The sequence below is a fragment of the Lingula anatina genome, chromosome 1 (genome assembly GCF_051362555.1).
Source record: "Lingula anatina isolate TDL-2025a chromosome 1, LinAna3.0, whole genome shotgun sequence".
Taxonomy (NCBI): Eukaryota; Metazoa; Brachiopoda; class Lingulata; order Lingulida; family Lingulidae; genus Lingula; species Lingula anatina.
In genome coordinates, this window is record NC_141767.1 from 41,929,242 (window position 1) to 41,947,803 (window position 18,562).

At 36.1% G+C, this 18,562-nt stretch overlaps 1 protein-coding gene and 1 long non-coding RNA gene across 19 annotated transcripts in view; both read right to left on the reverse strand.

Annotated features, from left to right (window-relative positions):
- The window catches only part of LOC106163084 (heparan sulfate glucosamine 3-O-sulfotransferase 1), a 38,468-nt gene that overhangs the window by 6,600 nt on the left and 13,306 nt on the right, over positions 1 to 18,562 (reverse strand). For 3 of the 18 annotated variants that reach the window (XM_087000423.1, XM_087000427.1, XM_013540565.2), the window contains one exon: positions 1,560 to 4,128. The exons of 2 other annotated variants lie outside the window; for them this stretch is intronic. In XM_087000423.1, coding sequence (XP_086856549.1) covers positions 2,972 to 4,105 — 1,134 coding nt within the window. In that variant the 5' untranslated portion in view covers positions 4,106 to 4,128 and the 3' untranslated portion in view covers positions 1,560 to 2,971. Of the gene's footprint in view, positions 1 to 1,559; positions 4,129 to 4,376; positions 4,503 to 5,401; positions 7,478 to 11,368; positions 12,167 to 14,441; positions 14,759 to 14,854; positions 14,877 to 16,423; positions 16,476 to 17,410; positions 18,078 to 18,562 lie in introns of those variants that run through there. 13 more of the 18 variants (XM_087000424.1, XM_087000422.1, XM_087000421.1 and 10 more) reach the window with 13 other exon arrangements.
- LOC147764361 (uncharacterized) lies at positions 136 to 1,081 on the reverse strand. The gene is made up of 2 exons (XR_015331856.1): positions 560 to 1,081; positions 136 to 243 (listed from the first exon to the last, which is right to left on the reverse strand). It is a non-coding gene; the product is annotated as an uncharacterized LOC147764361 (long non-coding RNA).

Sequence of the window (18,562 nt, forward strand, 5' to 3'; positions counted from 1 at the left end):
CTATTGTCTTAAAAGACATGTTTAAAGCAAGCAAAACATTACAAATATCAACAATTTTTTTTAACAATTTTGCTCCATTTCCTAAACCCTTTGGGAAAAAGGCCTCATGATTAAAAATTGTGTAATAAATTGAACTTAAAAACGGACTAAAGGGCCATTTATTAATTTGAGATATATTCTGTCAAAATAAGGAAGAAATTTAACATGATAAGGGGAGGAAACCAAGTGGAGGCTTTATCAGGCCTACCCAACTACCAGACTCAGCACCGAATGATCCCAAATTCACTGGTAGATCGGCCACACTACCTGTCTTCAAGGTGTGCACCAGTACGCATTTCACAGTATCATACCGGAATAAATTTTGAGATGAGATGCACTACTATCCAACCCTGCTCAGAATCATCACATGCACATAGCGTACTAGGCAAGAGCAGTGTGGCGTCTGATACTTTGAAGCATGTACTGACGTTCACCTTGAAAACGGGTAGTGTGGTCCAATCTACCAGTGAATTCAGGATCATTCAGCCAAGTCTGGTAGTTGGGTAGGCCTGTTTATTACCTAAACTAAAACAAATTAAATAACAATTTGGGCAACTACGCATTTTTTTTTTCAAATATGGCTGGTAAAGAGAGGTCAGAGTAGGTAACATGAAGTTTCACTCTCTTAGGCTGTATTCCCAGAGCTTTTAGATCGATCTATCCCCGCGGGGAGTCTCACTAGATTACTGTCAGATAATCCGGCTTAAATGTTCGTCCTGCCTACTACAAGCTGTAAGGGGGTAATTAACTTTCGTGCCCGCTCGGCTGACAGCTATATATTTAGGGTGAACCCCCAGGGAGTTAGGTCGATCTAAAGTAGATCGATCTAATCTCTGGAAATGGGGTCTTAGTCTGTATTCATAGTCACACTTTGTACTTAAGCTGGGCCAGTCCATGTCTGTGGGGATTCTTGTTAAAACAGTAATCAGTGGAATCAGCTTAATTGTCTGACATGCCTCTTCACACATCTAGGGGGTTAGTTACTATCATGTGCTGATTAAGCTGATGTCGCTGATTGCACTTTAGCAAGCATCCCCCCCCCCCCCCCCCCCCGCAGAGTTGGACTGTCATAGCTAGTAAGATGTGCGAGTCTAACACCCCATTTCCATAGATTTTTAGATCGATCTATCCCTGTGGGGAGTCTCACTAGATTACTGTCAGCTTGGCCGGCTTAAGCGTCTGTCCCGCCTACTAAAAGCTGTGAGGGGGTAATTAACTATGGTGTCCGCTCGGCTGACTGCAATTTAGCGTGAACCCCTAGGGAGATAGGTTGATCTAAAACTTAATCTTTAGATCGATCTAAATCTCTGGGAAAGCACCCTAATGCTCCCTAATGCTACATTTTTACTGCAAAGTCAAGACATTATACATTCCTAAAAACCACTGCAAAGCATATCCAATTTTTTGAGTGTGTGATAATTGTATTTAATTATCTTTTCAAGCTTTTTCATATTACAAGAAAAATCAGAAGGATACACTATCTGTTTTGCAGTAAACTTCAAATATTTCAACATTTAAAGGATGGTCATTCAAGGTTTATTACTTTGACAATGAGATACTAATAATGTATGGCATATATATAATACCATGTGTAAAACATTCACTTTAATACTAAATGAGGACATGATATATAAATTAACACAATGATATATCATACACATTGATAACACAACAGCAAATAAAATGTTTGTTTGTTTGTACGCTATACTTAGAAAAAAAATGAGTAAAGCTACATTTGAATTTCAAAATCAAACTGCAAAACCAAATACAAAAAAGATCATTTTACTTTACTATATACAGCTAAGTAGAAAATTTGTGCTGCCATAGTATAAATAATTTGCAAAAATTGAAATTATCTTAAAATTGTTGCTAACTTGAATCTACTTAGTCACATTTTTACAATACTGACTAGGGTGACAATTCATACATACAGTACATATATAATACATATATATATTAAAAAACTTTCAACAAGTTTCCTCAATACACAGAGGCTTAACATATTCCTTTAAAAAAAGAAGAAAAAGAAAAAAAATTTAAAAATGTCCACAATGTTGGCTTATTCTCTGTATGGGAGAGTAAGTTCAATTTGTTGCATACACTAATGGAAATGCAGTGTCAAAGCATAATTAATATTTTAACTATGCACTAATAAATTCAGATGCAACTACTTTCTAAGGTTAAGTTCAGATTGTCAGCCTTTAACAGCAAAGCCATCAGTGATAAGGTAACAAAATCATATTTTTGTTTTCTCATAGTTATTTCCCAATGCTGTATGAATACTACTGACACCTCCAAATACAGGAAAAAAGTGCACATAATGCTGGTATTAATATTTATCATACACAACAAAGATATAGCATTGAGGTGTCATGGTTTGTTTGGTTTGTCATGGACTGCTGAGAATGAATATCTTACGGAAATCCCTCTCCGATGGTCTTCTTTGCAAAATAGCATAACATAGCACCACACAAAACAATACTATTCCATTATTATGGGCAATGTTATTCTCATGACTGCACATTTTCTTATGTCATAGTTCATTTCAATATCAATTGCATTGTAGCAGTCACAAGCAATACTACACTGGAAGTCACCACTTACATTCTGTCTACTCATCTGTGTATGATGCTAATTTATTATTAATAAGTATAAAGAATTCTCAATGCTCTTAAATATTGCTTCCAGATTCTTTAAACATTTTTTTCTTAACATTGGCACTTCAAGGACTACGTGCATTTGATATGTGCTGTTCCTGATACAGGAAAAATATAAACATCTTTGCGACAGGCAGCTTGTCATTTCCCTTTTTATTTAGAAATCACCTGACCTGTCAAACTAAATTATTTTGATAAAGATAAAATCAATACAAAATAAAAATAATGTATAAATTCAACACAATGTGAGGAAATCTCAAAATTTACAGACATAACTATGGTTCTGGCCAATCAAACTTTCTTCCAATCATTTTGAACAGTTTCCTATTGTGTGGTACAAAGAAATTTTGTAACTTTTTCAATACACCATCATCAATGTCTGGGTGTTTTCTTCCTTTGGTTTCATTCAGGCATTTTTCTTCAGTTTTATTGCGCATACAATAGAATCCTTTTCTTCTATCAAAAAATAAGTTCTCCTCTGAAATCTGGTGGTCAAGACCGAGAAAAGTTTCTATTTTAGAAATCTCTGACACTGGGTCAGTTATCAACTTATCACCATCCACAATATGAATTTGGTTGAGATCAAAAACTTCTAGCCATCGTCTTAAATGTCGATGATAAATGCTGATTCGCACTGCTTTGTATTCAGTGTTTATTGAACCATCATCATTCATAACAATGTCCTCAAATTTGGGCCAATCTTCTGCTTTTCCTTTTGCTTTTTTATTATCTAGTATTTGGGCATAATCTGAGATCACTCTTGTAGTTGGGTCCCTGAATATGACGATGAGTTTGGCACTACTGTTCATGTGATAGATCCTTCCCGGTACTTCTGGAGTTATGAAATATGCTGGACTTTTCTCAACAGTCACTTGATTAGGAAAAGAATATGGCATCTTTTTACGGTACCATTCTAATCCCATGTCATAATTATCATCTTTGTCAAAGAAGTGAACTTCTTCCTGTGCCACTTGAATGTGTGAATGTAGATTGAGGAATACTAAAAGTGCTCTTGTGCCACATTTCCTCACACCAATGATAATGCACTGTGGAAGATGGCGCTTGGTGCCTTTGAAACGTATCCGCCCTTTACTTTCAAACAATAAATCCATGTTCTGAAGGGGAGCACGAGTTATGGACGCAGGCTGTGATGGCTGTGCACATAAGGTGGCGTTCACAGGTTTGGAATAGACGAGACTGAAGGCGATGAAAATGCACACCAAAACAACCATTATGACACTTGCAGTGGCCATTCTGGTTTTCATTGTGCTGCAACAGAATTTACTCCAGAGGCCAAGGATCCCAGTGGCACTTGTGGAGTTGTTGGTGGAGGCTGCTGCTGGGACGTAGGGTTGATGGAGTGGGCTATACTGTATATCTGCCTTCACTGGCCTAGCACTGGCTGTCATGCTGCTCTATGGTACCCTCACATCTAACACAATGACAAAGGGAACATATTTGACTAAGAAAGTTGGGTTCAATATACATTTAAAAACAGAGAAATACTTTTTATCAGCTAGCACTTCAAAGGCAAAATAGAACAAGGTGCTCAAATCGTTTGTAACAAAACTAAAGGAATTCAATTTATCTGAATTTGTAGGAATCTGACATAAATCCATTATGCAAAATTCATTTTTGTCTTCTGCTAGACAGAATTTATGACATCACAAGATAGATCACCCTATCATCTGTTTGTGTAGCAATCTCTCTGCTAAGTTCGCCTTCTCAGGCTGCTTCTTGTGCTGTTATAAGACCACTGCTAAAGACCACCCCAGAAAGAAGACATTTAGTTTGCCCTCACTTGTTCTGTAATTTTAAGTTAAGCAGTAAGCAGAATGTTAAGGTGTGCAGGTTTAAATACGGTAACACACGACTTTCCCATCATTTAATTATAATTAAACCTTCTATTTCCTTAAGTTAGACAAACAAAATGTAGAATAGTGATATCAGTAGATGCAGAAACAATATTTTTAATCATGATTCTATCACACTGCCCTCATAACTCTCACATATATAAGCCCGCTAATTCATCACATCAACACAAGTTATTTTCTCATGATTATAATTCAAAGCATAAAACATTCTCCCAATCATTAAAATCAATGTCAAAAGCTGCCCTTAGGTGAAAATCTAAAATTATTGATGGTACTTTGAAATAATGCTATTCTATAAAGCTGTTTTGGGTCATTCCCTTAGCAAATGAGGTCAATCTAAAATTGCACCATAACCAATCTTAAATGCCATTTTCAATTAAGTATTATATATTCCACTTGATAACTGCAGCAAATAAAACCAAAATTCAATGTAAGATTTATATTTTGCGGTAACCTAACAAAATGTCATTTGTTAGCTTCAATCTCTTAATAAGCGGGCCATGTGCAAAAACAACTACATCACTTTAGAGAGCATGAAGGTCGTCTAAAAAAATTCCTGAAACTTTTGTTTCCTCATGAATTCCACAGCAGATTGTATAAATCAATTGAGAAAATAAACAATGAATGATAGGTTTTCAAGATTAATTTCTGAAAACAAAATTGCAGTGCTTCTGATGTGACCACACCCTGGCCCATAATATTTTGCTGCTTTTTCATCTACAATATCTCAAACAAGCAAAGCAGATGAACTTTGACTTACACATTTAAACAAATAGCAGGTTTTAACAAAAACTAATGCAATCAATTTATTCTTTGAATGACAATATTCACCTTTTTTTTATTTGGATAACGCTAAACGAAGGAAAACACTACCCTGTCTTGCTTGTGTACCAACAAGTATATGGTAGCCAGAACACCACCAACTTCCAGCGATAAGAATAACCTACACCATCTGGATGGATACTGCCTTGAATTAAAAATGAACTAGAGGATCAGAGAGGCGATACCGCCTCCGGATATTGTACCACCAGCTGGAGTAAGCACATTCGAATGGAAACCCCCCCAAAAAAGGGACACCACAACCAGTCTTGTCCTTGACAAGCTCTATGCAATAAACAAGAAATCTCAAAGTATGAAAAAAAAATCGAAAAAAATATAACATAAAAATGGTTCAATCAAGCGGATTTTCCAATTGGCCTGTATTTTCCTAAGATTGATCACTCCTGTGATTTTCTGGACAATAGGCCTATTGCTTTTCCTTGAAATGAGTTATCAGTGTTGCATATATGCTGAGAAAAGAGAAAACCTAGGGGCAACACTGGGCATACAAAATGTATCTCTGCTTGTTTTGAAGATGTGAGGGGCAAGAAAATATGCAAAGTTCAGTTCATGATGAAAAAGTAGGTCAATTTCAAGGTCACAGTACATGACTTTCTATTCAAGTTCAATAGTAACTATGGGCATTTCCTTGCCAATTTTGGAAATGTCAAGGTCAGAAAACATGCAAAGTACAGTTCATCATAAAAAGTAGGTCAAAGGTCAATTTCAAGGTCACAGTTAGATTGCCAGTATAAGACTTCCTATTTAGTTTCAATAGTAACTATGGGCTTATCTCTGCCAGTTTTTGAAATATAAGGGAGAGAATTTTTTCAAAGTTCAGTTCATGGTGAAAAGTAGGTCAAAGGTCAATTTCAAGGTCACAGTTAGATTACCAGTATATGACTTCCCACTCAAGTTCAACAGTAACTATGGATGTACCTCTGCCAGTTTTAGAGATATAAGGGCTGGAAAATTTGAAAGTTCAGTTCATGGTGAAAATTAGGTCAGATGTCAATTTCAGGATCATAGTTAGATTGCCATTATATGACTTCCTATTCAAGTTCAATAGTAACTATGGGCGTATCTTTGCCAGTTTTGGAGATATAAAGATCAGAAAACTTGCAAAGTGCATTTCATCATGAAAAGTAGGTCAAAGGTCAATTTCAAGGTCACAGTTATATTACCAGTATATGACTTCCTATTCAAGTTCAAAAGTAACTATGGGCATATCTCTGCTAATTTTTGAGTATTTCACATTTTATTTTCACCACTGAATTTAGGATGTTGAACTTTTTGATATAGTGCAATGCCTTAGCAGTATTGAAAACAAAAAAATTGACACCACCCCCCAGTGTTGCCCTTGACAAGTTCTACAAAATGCATAAAACAAGAGGTCTCTAGCATTAACAGTATCAGAATTAGAGAGAGTTTTCAGTTTCGACATCTAATAGCCGCTGCTACCATGAAAATGCACCGATTGACCCCAAACTCAAGAAAATGAAAGATGACCCTAAGGGTAACACCTGCCCATAATATTATAGGTAAGATCTGTTTAGTTTCTGAAAATTGGCTGAAATAAAAATTTTCTCGCAAAAATTTCCAATTTTTAGAAAATTTTGGCCCGTTTGACCTTGAAATAAATGTCAAAGGTCAAATCCAAGGGCATATTTGAAATCCTCACATATGACTTTCGGTCAGCCATCTGTAGAAATTTTTCCCATAATTCCATTGGTTTGGGAGATATTTAGCATTGAATTTTCAAAAATTTTGACAAGGGTGCGTTTCAATGAGCGTCACGCCCAGGTCAATGCACCAACTGAGACAAAAAAACCTGGGTGTTCAAGTTGAGATTATATGTGACCTAAATCCAAGAGATGGGGACACAGGTCCTTGCGGTCTAGGAGGAGAAGCGGTAACGGTGACTTGTATCCCACGTCATCCTGCGGAGCTGCAGGAGCCGCAGGAGCCGCAGGAGCCGGCGGAGCCGGCGGAGCCGGCGGAGCTGTACGAGACGGGTCGGGACTAAAACCATGAGTACCGCCAGCGTACACGCTGGTGGTACTAATTAAACCACAAATCAATGTACAATGCATTTAAAATACCCCACACATTGTGCACAGATGTACCAAGAGCTCTCTACCCACATGTCACAGACATTGTATTACAACAAACTGTCTTTTATTCTTTTCAGTTCCATGTTATATATGGGAAGATTACTTCATCCAATGAATTGAAATAATTGAGAATTCTTCACTTCAGAAGTTGCCAATATTTTCTGACAGTGTAAAACAGGTAATAGCTAATGCAGCTGAGCAGCTTTACAATATACGCTGAGGATGCTAGTCTAAAAGTTGCCTCTGGTTTTATGCTTTAACTGAATAAGTTAAGAAAAACTTTTTAACGTGGGTTCAGCTCCTGTTGAAGTAGATTGCCTGCTCCCCCTGCCTTAAGTAAGGTAAATGTACAAGTGAGATGTTACTTTCATGATTCAGGAGTCTTTTAAAACAAACACTGTTCTGCATCTGATAAGAGAGGAAATTATTTTCAAATTTAGATCTTTGGCTTTATTCCAGGTAATACAAATATAGAAATACAAGAAGAATAGTTTTAAATATAAGAATAATGAAAACAGGAATGATCCAAAACCTTGTCAGATTGAATATCACCGTATCTTATGATTTGGGTAAAATGCAGATCAAATATGGCAACCCACTTAAAAGCTTGCTGTATAATCCCCTAATATCCAATGAATAGATTCTCCGGGGGGAATTTCACAACAAGCATTTAAGTGGGTCAGCCATATTTGATCCGAATACTAGTTAGTCCGCTTAGAGAGTTCTTAACCTCCTAACCTGTAACAATGTTACAAGGGGTTTACTCCCTTTTATAAGTTCAATTAAGTGTTCAGCGGGGAGGGAGGGTTCCATTTGTACAACTTGCTAGCAAGGTTAATAATCTGTCAGTCTCTCAAAGAGTCTCAATACAGACTGTATCAGCTCGTTGTGAAAAGGGACTATGACTGGTAGGGTAAGAAAAACTTATTAGAATACATCAAAAGAGGAAAAATAAGTCAATCAATCCAGGGCAAATTCATACTTAGTTTATGAAAGAATGTTAATTGTAATAATTGATGTGCAGAACTGACATTCTGACACCCAATTCTGCCAAAGTGAGTTACCCCTGACTAGAAAATAATCATGCACACCGAAATGCTGCTTCAAAGGGGAAATTCAATACATTTGCCAATAGATGAACAAACAAATTTCAATATTGTGGTGGCTTTCTAAAATTTACAATGAATTGGGTTAATTCTTTGCTATATTTAGTAAGCATGAGACCCAACAGTGAAATAAGAGTGAATCAAAAGCTTTGTAAATATTTACCATAAACAAAACACAAACCTTCAACGTTTTTCCATTAGACTAGGAAATGTCAGTAACACAATCACTGTCTCTTAACTTTAATTTATTTATATTTATAAAAATTGAGGGGATTTTTTTCTAACTGTAATATAGAGCCAAGCAGACAGCAAGTTTGCCATTTATAGATCATTTTCCCTAAAGACAAACAGAAGACTCTGCAGTTGCAATAATCTAATTGCTCAAGCAGAAAACAGCTCATTGCACTGCCCAGCATTGGTAGTTATTTCTGCTTTTTCATCAAAACATGATCGATTACCATATTGTCACACTGCCTGTATTAGCACCTTTGATATGAGCTGATTATCAATTAAGAAAAATAATTAGCTAGGTGAATCTTACTCTACGAGCGCATTCTCAACGAATTAAGCCAGGCTTTACAAAGCCGGTGACCTAAAAATGGCGGACGTACATGAAAGAAAAACCGCCTAATCTTTTAATAGTCTCTCCGCCTCTCACACGCCTCCCCACACGTCGTCCCTGCAGGGTACAGTAATTAAATCTTGGCTCCGAACATTAATATTTCCGTGAATATCTCTGGTGATATTATCTCCGTAGATAGTCTATTCATTGCTGTTCTACGGGCCAAATTATTCCTTTTTCGTCTCTATTTTCAAAGATAATAGAACAGAAGAGCTTTTTTCCTTCGATCGCCTTCAGCCGAAATGCTTTCCTCACCACGAGTTTAACTGATGAGCATGCGCACTTAATATTTCTCAGGTAGCTTCCGCATGGCGAACGGAGACGCGATTTAATTACTGTACCCCGCAGGGATGACGTGTGGGGAGGCGGAGAGACTATTAAAAGATTAGGCGGTTTTTCTTTCATGTACGTCCGCCATTTTTAGGTCACCGGCTTTGTAAAGCCTGGCTTACTTCGTTGAGAATGCGCTCTACCTTTTCCAATACTATATCCTACTCTCTCTGGGTTTACCTTACAAAAATAATGTTGGGCTGTGTGAGAACCAGTGAAAGGCAGCTTTCCTTGGTATTATATCTGTATATATCAATAACATAAACCAGATATATGAGTTTTGTACCTTGGAGTGACCCATGCCAAATGACCTGCCTAGGACTTGACCTCAAAATGTGAACCTAAGGACTTGGTTTAATCAACTCTACAATTAATTTATAAGCTATGAAATTTTTTAATGATTACCAAAGTAGATGTGGGAAATGGAGCCTGTGCATCTCTTCCATCCAAAGGGAAATCAAAAATTTCAGAATTCATCCAAAGAGGCATCTATCAACTGAGACCATTCAGTAGTCTTTTAGATGAAGGCATAAAATGCCATGAAAAGTAAAAGTACATATATGCTCAAGTTCATGCAAAAAGATATATCAAGTTTAATTGAGAAAGGATAAAAGAAGGTAATCAAAACTATTATATTGCACACTCCATTTTCCCTTCTTGTAAAAGATCAAAATGTAAAGAGAAAATACAGGCACTAGAAAACAGCTGCAACCAGTTTCAATGTTTTGATGTGTTGTCTGGTTCAAAATGGACATACAACAGTATCAGTTACAAACACATCATTTCCCTAACTGTTATAAGTTCCTTAAAGCCTTGAGTACTTGTAAAGCTCTTATAATCTAATATTGGTTTTCTTTCTTTTTATCTTTCATTTCTCTCCTTCATATGTACCAGTGAAATAAAAGATATTGAAGATCAATACAAAGGGGATGCTACAATGCATTTGGAGATTGAAATCCATGATCTTATGCCAAGTCAATAGGATACCAGGCTAATAAAACAGCTTCCCCAATCTAATTTACTGTGTAGTAACCATATGCCTTCTATTCACAGGGGATGATGTCCGCTTGAAGAAAACTACTGTCAAGATAGAAAAATACCATAAAAGCATTGTGCATAATTGATGGCTGGTCAGGATTAACATCCTTAAACGCTTCTTTCAGATACTGATACTAAACTGTCTATAGGGCTTAAAAGCTTTTCTGTATTTCTTTTTACCACCAGCTACTGCAATGTAGGACTAGGGCCAGTTTCACAAAAGGTTAGCTCTGACATTGGTCTAAAGCTTTCCAGTACCACCGAAAATTTGGTCACTTCCAGGTCAAGATAAATCCATAGTGCTCTACTTTACTAAAAGTAACTACTGTTCTACAACATAAACAGTGCATTTTTTTTGTAAGAAAACAAGCACAGTAATTTTATTGAATTGGACTATTAATGTTAACACCAATTTTGGAGTTAATTTTTTTTTTTTTTTTTTTTTTTTTTTTTTTTTTTTTGTAAAATAGGTCCAGGTTTGTACTAGATTTTATACTATTCTTATAACAAACATTATGTTCTGTTGATTGTGTACTTTTAAGTCTGAATGTAATGCATTTTATTATTATGATCAAGTACAAGAACGAATGCCTTAAATCACTGGAAAAAGAATAAAATATAGAACAGTTGGATTTGAATAAACAAGCAACCACAGACAAAATTCACATTGCCAAATTATTACACTTTCTTCAAACAGCATCTCCCCATTCATCATCATCAATTAATTCAAATATAAATTAATTCAATGCTGTTCTACAGAGCAATTTACCTTAGAATGTTTTGATCCATTGGCAGCAAAAGTTATAAAATTTAATCTGGCAACAAAATCTGCTCCACCCAATCTGTAGACAGCTCCAGTGAAGTTAAAAAAACTTAAGTCCAACCTCATTAAAAAAGCCAAGAAAGTACAGAGTTCACTAGCAGAGGATAACCCTCCCAGGCACAATTCCAATGGTACACGTTCATTCAAGAATGAGAGAACCTATTTCTGCTCCAAAAAAATCATGCTCTAATTATTTGACCTTGCTTAATGAAGTGAAACCAATTAAGTTGCGGGTGGAATCGGAGAATGCTGTGGAGAATGCTGTGTAAGTTGTGCCAAACAAAGCCCTATTAGAGGAAGGAGGGTCCAGAAGATGAATAACCCTTTCTGCTGTCAATCTGCTATCACCCTGGAAACAGAGGAAGTCAGGGACTGGGCACATGTTCTGGGTGGATCAACTGTGACACTGATCACCAAATACCACCATGTGTGACATGTTATTTCTTCAAACTCTGGCAGAAAAATGGATTGACATGGACAGCAGATAAGCAGCAACTTGCTCATGTGACATGTTTTTATTACCAGATTTTGACAATGTAATTGCAGAGATGATCCAAGTCACAAGAATATAATTATCTGTAATCTGTTTTTCTAAGCAGCTGGTGTCTATGTATATATATGTATGATCCCTCAATCAGATGCTGTCTTAATCTTATCTTTTTAACACCCATATTAAAGGGATAACAACTCTTCGTATGAGATTCATATCTTATAATAAATACATTGTAAACAACTCACAGAAATATATTGAATTCTATTTTATCACAAAACAGCAGACATCGCAATTATTCTGGAATCTGTGCTTGCCATTAGAACACATCACCTTCACAGATGGCTACCCTTTGTAATAATCCCTTATGAGATAATTACAAAAAAAAAAAAAAAAAAAAAAACATGGACTAACTTTTAATGTCAGACAGATTCATAAACAATTGGTAAGTATAGGAAAATTGTTGTTTACATCAGGAAAATCCTTTTTTTTTTTTGGCCCAAATGAACAGTTGTTATCCCTTTAATCACATGAAAACAATGAAATGGAAACTGCTCAATTTTACTGTCTACTGAGGTAACATCAGTCATAACCAGTTTCAATCAAAAAGAGTTAGAACAAAGACATAGCTCCATTAGCATATAAATAATTCTAGGATTATATGACAAAGTACTTAATTTCCAATTACATCCATCTTCTCCTGTCAACTGAAAATTGCTTTATTTTTAAGTTTATAGAACACAATCAAAACCAATTAACCCATTTCATTCACTAAACCACATAAACTATCTGCCATCTGACAGTTAAAATGAAGAGTGATATATCTCTAACAGAGAAATAATTACTAACACAAGCACACAGAGAAACCATCCACAGCCTCTCCCAGGGCAAAGCAGCTGTCCTTACTATGTAATACCTGGGATAGATACTGGCATGGCCACGCAGGGCCTGGTGAGTAGTATATCAACTAACTAAATACAGCCATCATGTGCCTTTGCCAGACTAGCAGGTAAATATGCAAATAAAAAAATAAGTATTTAAATAAATGAATAAAATTTACCTATTATAAAACATCTCTTCCTTATCACATCAAAAGCACTTTTAATTTTGATATATATCTTTTTTTTTATGTTATTAGCTGAAAATATTAAGATAAGTACAATAAAAGTGAATGGATAAATATTATTCACTTTCGTCTTATGTACAGAAATATCTTTTCAGTCAAACCTTTTATTCTGATTGCAATTTTGTAGGCAATTCGTACCCAATGAAGACAAAACATACAACAGAGAGCAGACAACCCTTATCTCACTACCTGCTCTAACAGGGATCTAGACAGAGGTACGAGGAGGCCCTCAGAGGCCCCCTCAATTGATCAGATCAGCACCTGATCATTAACCAAACCTAATAACAACCCAGTATTTTTTGTTCGTGTTCAAAGCAGCACAAAGCCCAATCCCCATTTGTCACTACCGCCTATTGATCCACGGGCCACAGGGGAACCATTGATGCCTGATCATTACACCTTGATGTGTACAGATTAGAAAAGGTCAGCTCTGTGGTAGAACAGTCTTAATTACGGTATTTTGGTCCTGTAGAGCTTTACACATGGCCCCTCACTATGACAGTTATCGAAATGATTTTGGTTATCCTTTTTCTGTGCCTTATTCGGTTATTGGCAATCCTTTTATTAATGGATTGTAAGTTTTGATAAAAATGCTTATGCTGGGAAACCACAAGATGCATTTTGACCACAAATGAGCAACCTTATTGGAGGGTATATAGATTGCCTGTCAGTTGCTAATAAAACTTAAATCTTTATGAAAACCTTCACATTTTATGTTCTGACACATCAAAATGTGTTTTTCTTTCTTATTTAGCAAAATGGGTTTATTGTTTAAGTCAGGTTTTGCTTTGCCACATTAAATTTTGTCTAATTATTTTTTTCTTTCATTTCATCTGAGAAATCATGGTATAGTTTTCTGTCCTTCACTTGCTCTATTACCTAGCTGATGGGGCAATTTTCTCAAGTAATTGACTTCTTGTATGTCAGCAAATTTGTTCTTTTTGATAATTTAGTTTAAACATGTTCAATTTTGCACTCAACATGTTGTGGTCCCTAAACTCATCAACAACTATATAACATCAAAGAACTCATTGGCCTTAATCTGCAAGACTGATGACTTTTGTCTTATTGCATTTACAACAAAATTAACAAAATTTACTGAGAGAGCTTTATGCAGATATGAACATTACTGCACATATATGCACAGATACTTGCACAAACAAGAACTGGTGCCTGCCGGCTGCGTAATGCAGTTGTCTTCAAACATAACTCACTTTGCTACCCTAGTTATCAAGGTCCATCTGATCACTTAAGGGAAAAATAATCTTTTTGGTAAAATCCCTCATTCAGCAACTTGATCCGTTAAAAAGAAGAAACTTTTTGTCAACCTTACCTCATTACGTTTCAAGTGAAAATCATTACTTCACTAAACAAAAGATAATATATAGTACTACATTGCTGACCTTTTCTCAAATAGTTTTCCAAGTCCTTGAAGGCGTAAGGTAGATCCAATAGCAACCAGCTGATACTTACTGTGGTTTTTCTAGGGCTTTAGAGGAGCCAGATATCTCTTGATAAAAATGACCTCAGCCAGGCAGCCCAGCACCAGATATAGTAGACTTAAGCAAAATCTAATCACAATTTTACACAAAAAAGATCCAAAATTGAAGGCTGCAACCCAGCAGGCTGTGCTCACTGGGCACTTTTCTGGCTCAATGAACCTGACAGATCTCACCTCTGGTAGAGATTAAAGCACCACCAAGAAAGAGTGTCAATCAGCCAAAGCTTGCCCTGCTGGGGGCATTGACCAAGGAAAAGCAAACATGTCAAAATATCAAACATGTAGTTATTATTTCCATATGTGATTTATACTTACACATTTCTTAAATGAAAACATATTTTGCTCTGCCCTCCTGTAGCTCCAAACTCCATGTTAAAGTAACCCTTGAATCATGATTATATTTATAGTCCTGATGTGATTCAACAAAGTAGGGGTCAGCTAATTAATTTTCTGTTAAATTTCATTTTAGTCTGGAGGCAAGTCAAGTTTTATTAACCATATATCTTCATTAAGTTATGCAATCAACATGAAGCTTGGGAAATCCTATCTTTCTTTCCTTCACACTGGTAACATTAATATTGGCCAGAGGAAGCCATGATGTAATCAATTTAGGGTGAAATTAATTGACCAGATAAAGGCATGATGTAACTGTAATCTTGTATTACTGTTTTGGCATTTACGATAATATCAATAAGTGTATAAAACTGGGGTCAACAATTTCTTAGAATTAACAGAAATACAAGACCGTATAACAAAGGGTGATTTACCTCATCCAAATGCATCCAAAATGTCCCGAGACCACTAATAAGAACAAGATTGTTAAGATTGAGGGAAAATGTACCTGGATTTTGCCTTGCCCTAATTACTTTTCTCCAGCAGTGAATCTGTAGTTAATGGCAACATTTCCCTAGAGGGGAGATTACTCTCAAACTTTCCCAGATGCATTAGTCAGTAAAAAAATTCCTGCCCTATCTAGTCTATTTTCAATATAATTTTGACATCAGGTCAAACTTTTTCTCTGTAAAAAGTTTCATTTGGACAGGAAAAACTCAATTTAAAGAAAAGGAGATTTGAACTAGTTTGTAAAAAAACTTTTCAACATAATTTTCTACATAGACTGAAGATTTTACAGGTTAAAAAGGCATGATGTAGAAAGACAAACTGCACTAAAAAAATTCTAAACCTGGACCAGAAAGTCTGCCAGCATGACAGCTGTACAAATGACCTAGAGTATTCTTTAATCACTAATGTTACTATCAATCACCACCTAAATGGATTTTAACGGTATTGCTTTGCCCATTTCACTGGCATTAATTTAGAGGGTTTTCATTTTAACTACACAGCCATCACATCCCTGTCTCCAAGAACAACTGTTCTCATCAGTTTCACTGAGATTTCTGAGAGATTTTCCTGGAAATAAAAATCATGAGTCATGCACTGTTACCAGGACTGTCATCGGAAGATAAAAAGACGAAAAAATCCATGCAATTACACAAGAGACCTGGGGCTGTCACAGTTTATTAATCAAAGGGATTTGACAGCTTAGTCTTCCCTATTCTGTTAATCACCCAGATCAGTGATCCAGTGAAGCAGAACTAGTACACCCACGAGCACAAATCCTGATTCTGATCAGTTGCATAACCCATTGATTCCCAATATTCTTCACAGTCTGAGACAAAGCTGGTAATCTGTACCTCAGGATATTGGAATGTGTGGATTCTGGAGGGTTAAAACAACAAAACTAATTAACAAGACTGTATATTCTTTGTAACCTTCTGACCTATAGTCACTCTCTTCTTTGCTCACACCACCACCAAAGCTGCACCCACTGGGCTATTGACCACTGGAGGAATTTTAGTGTCATATAAGCTGCACTCAACTTACCTCAGCTAGCATAATGAACCTGGACTAGTAATCTTCAAAATGAACCTACAAACTAGAAAAGAGTTGAATTGCCCATAGATATGATGTGATATTACAATCTTTTTTTTTTTTTCAAAGTTGAAAATTTTTTACCTTAACATTACAAGCTGGAAATATCTTACGAATTTGTAGAGAAACCTTTACATCCATCAAACTGGTAAGCCAGACAATGCCGAAGTAAATACTGAAGACCCAAACAACTTACAATGTTAAATGTTTCTTCATAACAAAGAAAAAACTTTATTACCAGCAAGCCTGAACATGTGTTTTTTCAGCCACTGTGTTGACATATTACCTCTCTTTATCTCTGACTTGCTGGCACAGCTGACAATGAGAACACTTAGTATGTCATCACGTTCTAAATCTAGAATCATTGTGTGAAGAAATACTCCTAAAGAAAGTTGCAGGGATAGGTGATCAAATTACACTATTGCTTAATTTTTATACTTCCTTTAATATCTCTTACAACCATTGGTTTTACCCCAGTTGGATCTGTAAGAAATATGACTGCTGAACTATGCCAAAGAAAACAATGAGGAGTGGCAAGTTTCAATAACTAAAATCCAACAACGTCTGCAAAACTGAAAAATATTTCAACTTGTTTTTATGGCCAACTGTGTTTTCAAATGTTTTCAAACTCCTGACAAAGAAAAACAATGCAGGCAAAACTGGATGCAACCTGACTGCAAAACCAAAATCCACTAAAATTTTAGGCCCCGTGAGACCAAATTTCAAGTTTTTTCCCTCTTGAAAATATGTTTATTCTTTTGCTTGGACTAAAAAACCTAGACATGAGTTCCTAAGTAAGTTTTATATAAACTGTATACTGGGGCTTTGAGATAATCTCAGCACTGGCCCCCAGCCATTAGAAACTCCCTGACCTTTAAGAGTCTGCCTCTACAAAAACACACATTAAATCCAAAAGCCTAAGCAATATTTTGTCCCTACCTTGAGAATAATGAACTCGAGTCTGATCTCAGCTTTGGTCATTGCAATCAAATCCAATTCAGAAACATGAAACCTATGTTACACGAAAAGTCTCCATCCTTTCTGCACTTTTTTTCAAGACAATCTTCCTGTTCTGAGACTGAATGACGGCTGCCATCAGCTAACAATGCTAAAGTGAAGGCCACCTGAACTTCAAGAAGGAAGAGGGTCATTACAGCCCCATCCAAGAAAAGCAGATGTTTCCTGCTGGTTTTAATCAGGCCCTAGTGAGCACCTCGGTAGGGTCAACAATGGCAGTTAATCCCACCTCTTTCTGCACCTAGGTTTCGTCTCTCAAAAGAACTTACACCCACATATTGGTCTACACTTTAAGACCAAAAATTTGATCATCTTCAGTTCATTATAAACTTTAGTTCACTAAATAGCACTTTTGGTACGTATTTTCTATATGTCCTTCTTATAATAAAACTTTGCAATATTTCACCTGATACAAATATCTCTGGCTCATCTCATGTCCAATTTGACTAAAATTTTGACCGTTAAGTCTCTTTGGCAAAACAGGACAAAAGTGTTGCATGTTCAAGGTGGTAGCAAAAATGAGGCCACTACTGCCATCATATTATAGCAACTCTTAGGTGCTTTCAACAGGAATTTCTTTGAAACTGCAGTTTTAAAGCAAGGGAAGTCATGCCCTGACCTTGAGCCCAAGTTTCAGTAGGAAGCAGTATAAAGAGAAGCCTTGTCATAACTAAGTTACCAGGGTGGGGTCCTTAACATCAGGGTCCTTAACATCACATACTTAAAAAGTAAATATATCACCCTGTACTAAGAACAGTGAAAGAATGCACTTGTTATTTATCCTCGCTGAATATCATTTAATGTATAAAATTTAATCTACTTGGAACAATGTAATGTTGGAGCTTGTTCCAGAGTGAAGTCCTTATTACTTCCCCATAGGAAAATGTGCCCATTTTTATCAAAAAAATGAAAGTAAGGAAATAGGCTGTTATATTTGACCTTAAATCCACTGGGTTAATAAATTAAATTTGAGAGTTTATTGCTTGATTTTAAATAAATATTGCTGCATTTTATCCCCAAATCTTCTAAATTGAAGACTTCCTTTATCACTTCTACCCTAATGTTTCAAAAATG